Here is a 7,500-nt window from a genome sequence, read left to right on the forward strand (position 1 = left end):
TACATCCTGAGTTTGTGAAAAAATTATGTTGATTTATAGCGAACATAAAAATAGTAATGTCTGTATCTTCACATTTTGAGTTTATAAAAAAAATTAATGTCGATTTATTGTAAAACGAAATGGTATAATGTATAAAAGTCGCAATATCTGTATCTTGTTTACATTTCGAGTTTGTAAAAGAAATTTGATGTTGATTTATTGCGAAAAAAAATGGGATGAGACATAAAAATCGCAATATCTGTATTTTGTTTACATTTGAATTTGCAAAAAAATAATGTTGATTCATTGTAAAAAAGCAATGTTGAATTATGCTAGATAATAATTGGATAATAGTTGAAAATCGCAATTATAGCATCTATATATCAACAAGCATGTTTATGCTACCGTATAAGAAGGGCAGTAGTCTAAGTGAAAATTTTTGTACTTATAAAAAATGAACCTTATAATTTTCAAAGTCTTGAAGTATGGTTCCCGTACATTTTCATTTTTTTTTTCGGTGTCATTTCTTGTACTAACCTTCACGACCTGTATTTTATAGCCATCAAACGATTTTTGCGTAACTTTCACGAATTCAACCGAAACATTCAACATCTGTCAGAATCAACTTTGGCCGAATGTCTGGAGGAAAAAATTGAATACCAAGTTACTCCTCACAACTTTAACTGAACCCAACCGAGGATGCAGTACAGTTCTGTACCTTAGTCACTGAAACCACGTGATGATTTCCTTCATTAAAAAAAATATTCATAAGAGAATGACATCACGCTCTTCATTAAAAAAAAAATACTCAAAATAGCACGAGTCTTGAAATGGGGAAACAAATCCATAGTTATGTACAGGTACATTTTTTCAAAATAAATCTCGACAGAGAGCTTTCGGGAATCCGCTCGATTTCCCTTTTTCAATCTTCCGAAAGCTCTCTGTCGAGATTTAATTTATTTTACATATTTACCAGAACGTAACTGTGGATCTGTATCTCCATGCTATTCGTTATAAAAAGATATACCTCTTGAACCTGAGATTAAACTAACATTTAATTTGACGGAGGAGAAAGGCCTGGATATTTAACTCCAGCCTGTTCGTAGGCAGATTTAACGCTCAGGAGCGCATCGCTGCATCCCCCGCGCCCCACTCTCTCCCCCCCCCCCCCCCCCCCCCCCCCCCAACCAAAGCAGATTGCTTTCAGGAGCGTTCTTTTGTTTCTTGATTTCAGCTGAAATTACACGTAGCGGAAGTGAGTCGAGTCATCGAGACGGTGGGACTGTCTCTCTCTCTGGCGTCAGTCACGGCTTCTCTAGCAATATTCTGCTACTTCAGGTGAGTCACTGCTTAGCTTTCCCGGCGGCCACAACGGCGCCATCTTTCCACTCCGCGATCAACTCGGAACATCCAGACTAGACGAATAAATGAATGACGAAAGAGCGTCGTGAGTGAGTTCCGTGTTCATAAATGCATCCGCAATGTGGACAGACCTGAGGTAGAACGGGAAAGTAATGTTTTCAAATGAATGGAGGAATGAAGAATGCGTGTATATATATATATATATATATATATATATATATATATATATAATATATATATATATATATATATATATATATATATATATATATATATATATATATATATATAAATATATATATATATATATATATATATATATATATATATATATATATATATATATATATATATATTAGTCAGTGATCAAGTCCACTGAAGGAATTAGACGAAAGCTTTAATCTTTGCAAATATTTCCACAAATATATTTCTTCTGGATAAACAAGAATATTACCGAGGATCCTTCCATTGATTTCTTAGAAGCACGATACGGTGTTTTTTTATTGCATACATATATATATATATATATATATATATATATATATATATATATATATGTACGTATGTATGCATATATTGTCTATCCAGTAGGGTTATTCGTTCACATCGGAAAAAAAGACCTACACACATACTATATATTCTCCGTGCACCGACCTATCACCATTTTCAAGAAAAGATGTCTTTACACCTTTCTGGTTCATTTGTCGTCGTAGAAAATGACGAGAGAAGACTACTACTTCCTCTATTCTTTGGTTCGTTGGGCTTAATTTCTTGTCCCCCCTTTCTCTCTCTCTCTCTCTCTCTCTCTCTCTCTCTCTCTCTCTCTCTCTCTCTGCAGCCATTTGGGGTCCTGAGGCATAAATGCGACCTACCGATGCTTATACACCAGGGTCACACGTCCAAGGTCTGGTGCCACTTGGTGTATGTGTGTATGTATATATATATATATATATATATATCATATATATATATATATATATATATATATATATATATATATATTTTATAGTTTATTATTCGAGCTACAAATGCCCTTTAATATCCAATTTGCTCTACCTCGGAATTGATATATTTTCATATATATGTAAACCGAAGGGGAATTTTTTAGTTGACAATAATTTCGTCCTCTCGTGGGTTCGAACCACCGTCCAGCGGACAGAGACGAAATCAAGACGTCAGTGACGTTAGTCGAATCGATAACATAACTGACGTCTTGATTTCGTCCCTGTCCACCGGACGGTGGTTCGAACCCAAGAGAGGACGAAATTAATATCAACTAAAAAATTCCCCTTCGGTTTGCATTTATATGAAAATATATTAATTCCGAGGTAGAGTGATTTAGATATTAAACGACATTTGTAGCTCGAATAATTTATATGAATCACAGTGATTGATAATTATTCATATATACATACATATATATATATATATATATATATATATATATATATATATATATATATATATATAATATATATATATATATATATAATCGGAAGCTAGGTACTACGTCGTACCTTAAGTAGATGGAGATATAATCCACAATGATGTATAATCCTTATGTAGTTAAATAAAATACATATTTCTTGTAAAGTAAATAAAGCTTTCGACCAACAAGACCACAGCTGTTGGTCGAAAACTTTACTCACTTTACAAGAAATATATATTTTGTTTTACTACATAAGGATTTGAGATCATTGAGGATTATATCCTCAATGATGTCAAAATCATTGTTTATATATATACATACTATATATATATATATATAGAGAGAGAGAGATATCTATATATATATATATATATATATATATATATATATATATGTAAATATATATCAATTCAAGCTACAAATGTCCCTTTATATCTAAATTCACTTTACTCCCAAATGATATATTTTCATATATGTACCGAAGGGGAATTTTTTTAATTGATAATAATTTCGTCCCCCCATGGGATCGAACCACCGTCCAAGTGGACAGGGTACGAAATCAGGACAGTCAGTGACGCTATCCAATCAGCCAACAGAGACGCTATAAGTTCATATCGATTCTGACCTTACAAATCACCCTCGATCTGGATGCTTTCGTAATTAGAATCGATATGAAACCCCGTCTACCATGTTGGCCAATTCGAGCGTTTGACAGCACGTAGCCTTTTGTTATGAATAATTATCACATCGAACCGTGATCCATTTATATATCAATTCAAGCTACAAATGTCCTTTAATATCTAAATTCACTTTACCTCCCAAATGATATATTTTCATATATGTACCGAAGGGGAATTTTTTAATAGATAATAATTTCGTCCCCCCATGGGATCGAACCACCGTCCAAGTGGACAGGGACGAAATCAGACAGTCAGTGACGCTATCCAATCAGCCAACAGAGACGCTATAAGTTCATATCGATTCTGACCTTACAAATCCAACCCTCGATCTGGATGCTTTCGTAATTAGAATCGATATGAAACCCCCCGTCTACCATGTTGGCCAATTCGAGCGTTTGACAGCACGTAGCCTTTGTTATGAATAATTATCACATCGAACCGTGATCCAATTTATATATCAATTCAAGCTACAAATGTCCTTTTAATATCTAAATTCACTTTACCTCCCCAATGATATATTTTCATATATGTTACCGAAGGGGAATTTTTTAATTGATAATAATTTCGTCCCCCATGGGATCGAACCACCGTCCAAGTGGACAGGGACGAAATCAGGACAGTCCAGTGACACTATCCAATCAGCCAACAGAGACGCTATAAGTTCATTATCGATTCTGACCTTACAAATCACCCTCGATCTGGATGCTTTCGTAATTAGAATCGATATGAAACCCCGTTCTACCATGTTTGGCCAAATTCGAGCGTTTGACAGCACGTAAGCCTTTTGTTATGAATATTATCACATCGAACCGTGATCCATTTATATATCAATTCAAGCTACAAATGTCCTTTATATCTAAATTCTTTACCTCCCAAATGATATATTTTCATATATGTACCGAAGGGGAATTTTTTTAATTGATAATAATTTCGTCCCCCCATGGGATCGAACCACCGTCCAAGTGGACAGGGACGAAATCAGGACAGTCAGTGACGCTATCCAATCAGCCAACAGAGACGCTATAAGTTCATATCGATTCTGACCTTACAAATCACCCTCGGTACATATATGAAAATATATCATTTGGGAGGTAAAGTGAATTTAGATATTAAAGGACATTTGTAGCTTGAATTGATATATAAATGGATCACGGTTCGATGTGATAATTATTCATAACAAAAGGCTACGTGCTGTCAAACGCTCGAATTGGCCAACATGGTAGACGGGGTTTCATATCGATTCTAATTACGAAAGCATCCAGATCGAGGGTGATTTTGTAAGGTCAGAATCGATATGAACTTATAGCGTCTCTGTTGGCTGATTGGATAGCGTCACTGACTGTCCTGATTTCGTCCCTGTCCACTGGACGGTGGTTCGATCCATGGGGGGACGAAATTATTATCAATTAAAAAATTCCCCTTCGGTACATATATGAAAATATATCATTTGGGAGGTAAAGTGAATTTAGATATTAAAGGACATTTGTAGCTGGAATTGATATATAAATGGATCACGGTTCGATGTGATAATTATTCATAACAAAAGGCTACGTGCTGTCAAACGCTCGAATTGGCCAACATGGTAGACGGGGTTTCATATCGATTCTAATTACGAAAGCATCCAGATCGAGGGTGATTTGTAAGGTCAGAATCGATATGAACTTATAGCGTCTCTGTTGGCTGATTGGATAGCGTCACTGACTGTCCTGATTTCGTCCCTGTCCACTTGGACGGTGGTTCGATCCCATGGGGGGACGAAATTATTATCAATTAAAAAATTCCCCTTCGTACATATATGAAAATATATCATTTGGGAGGTAAAGTGAATTTAGATATTTAAAGGACATTTGGTAGCTTGAATTGATATATAAATTGATCATGGTTCATGTGATAATTATTCATAACAAAAAGGCTACGTGCTGTCAAACGCTCGAATTGGCCAACATGGTAGACGGGGTTTTCATATCGATTCTAATTACGAAAGCATCCAGATCGAGGGTGATTTGTAAGGTCAGAATCGATATGAACTTATAGCGTCTCTGTTGGCTGATTGGATAGCGTCACTGACTGTCCTGATTTCGTCCCTGTCCACTTGGACGGTGGTTCGATCCCATGGGGGGACGAAATTATTATCTATTAAAAAATTCCCCTTCGGTACATATATGAAAATATATCATTTGGGAGGTAAAGTGAATTTAGATATTAAAGGACATTTGTAGCTTGAATTGATATATAAATGGATCACGGTTCGATGTGATAATTATTCATAACAAAAGGCTACGTGCTGTCAAACGCTCGAATTGGCCAACATGGTAGACGGGGTTTCATATCGATTCTAATTACGAAAGCATCCAGATCGAGGGTGATTTGTAAGGTCAGAATCGATATGAACTTATAGCGTCTCTGTTTGGCTGATTGGAATAGCGTCACTGACTGTCCTGATTTCGTCCCTGTCCACTTGGACGGTGGTTCGATCCCATCATGACTTTAAATTTATTATCAAGTTAAACTTAAAATTCCCCTTCGGTACATATATGAAAATATATTCAATTTGGGAGGTAAAGTGAATTTAGAATATTAAAGGACTTATTTTGTATCTTGAATTGATATATAAAATGGATCACGGTTCGGATGTGATATCATGTTAGAAATATATGTAATATTATTATATATATATATATATATATATATATATATATATATATATATATGTTTCATATATATATATATATATAGATATCTCTCTCTCTCTCTCTCTCTCTCTCTCTCTCTCTCTCTCTATATATATATATATACTATATATATATATATATATATATATATATATATATATATATATATATATATATATATATATATATATATATATATATAGTTATGTATGTATATATATAAACAAAGTTACAACCACGACGGAAAAGTGGAACAATTGAGATGTATCTTTGTTTCGTATATAAGCATCACGTTTTAACCTTTATTCGCGATTTAAAATCAAACATATATATACTACATATACAAGCATATATAAGTATTCCCCTCGACGTCGTGCATGCACCACCCTAACCCCCCAACCCTTTTACCCTAAAAAAGAAATGAAAAAAAAAACAGCTCTTCCAAGGTTATTCAAATCCACTGATAAATTCTCTCTCTTTTTTTCTTCGTTCCGCCCCCTACAGATCTCTGAGAAACAACAGAACGCGGATGCATTTCAACCTGTTCGTAGCCATGGTCATCCAGTTGATGGTTCGACTGACGCTCTACATCGACCAATACATCACTCGACAGACCCAGGAGAGAAAGCACGGCATCGACAACACGGTCAGTCAGAACAACAGTTGATTACTGTTGACACTTCGTCCCTGTTTTGACGAAATGGCGTATCCCTTTTTTTTCTTTTTTTTTAAGTTTCCTAGTGAAAGTAGTTTTTTTTTTTTTTTAGTTTTCCAGTAAAAGTTTGTTTTTTATTTTTAAATTTGTTTTCGAGTTTTTTTTTTTTTTAGTTTTCGAGTTTTTCTTTTTTAGTAAAAGTTAAACTTTTTGAGTTTTCCAGTAAAAGTGTGTGTGTGTTTTTTTTTTTTTTAGTTTTTGAGTTTTCTAGTAAAAGTGTCTGTTGTTTTATATATTTCATAACATCAAAATATCAGCTGTCTTCGTGTCATATTTTGCAACCAACTTCCCATAAATGATGAACTAAATAGAAGCTCTGAATAATATCACAAGCTTTAAAGCTCCTTTTGTCAGAGGGTGTAGAATTGGCTTACTCCAGTTCGTCAAACAACGGACGAATTTTTCCACAGGCTTCGGGAATGGAGTATAAAAAGTAGCTCAAATGCCAAGAGCTGAATGGAATGGAAACTGAGAGTAGGAAGGTTTGAAAGGTGTAAAAGGACGAAAACCTCAAAGCAGTTGCACTATGAAAAATTGTTAGGATAGTGTGGAAAGAAAGATGGAATAAAAAAAAACTAGCTGACCAACCCGGCGTTGCCAGGGAAAAAAACTCTGAAGAACTCAAAGAAGCTTCCCTGCACCACTTTCTGCTGACTGTCCCTT

The 7,500-nt window shown here is 34.8% G+C and overlaps 1 protein-coding gene across 2 annotated transcripts in view; it reads left to right on the forward strand.

The window, feature by feature from the left end:
- LOC135200397 (PDF receptor-like) overlaps positions 1-7,500 on the forward strand; it is a 27,426-nt gene that overhangs the window by 7,524 nt on the left and 12,402 nt on the right. For both annotated transcript variants that reach the window (XR_010311279.1, XM_064229028.1), the window contains exons 4-5: positions 1,214-1,317; positions 6,627-6,768. Coding sequence is in view for 1 of the 2 variants with exons in the window: in XM_064229028.1 (XP_064085098.1) it covers positions 1,214-1,317; positions 6,627-6,768 (246 nt within the window). In the remaining variant the exon portion in view is untranslated. The remainder of the gene's footprint in view (positions 1-1,213; positions 1,318-6,626; positions 6,769-7,500) is intronic.

Source organism: Macrobrachium nipponense, chromosome 26, assembly GCF_015104395.2.
Source record: "Macrobrachium nipponense isolate FS-2020 chromosome 26, ASM1510439v2, whole genome shotgun sequence".
NCBI classification, from domain to species: domain Eukaryota; kingdom Metazoa; phylum Arthropoda; class Malacostraca; order Decapoda; family Palaemonidae; genus Macrobrachium; species Macrobrachium nipponense.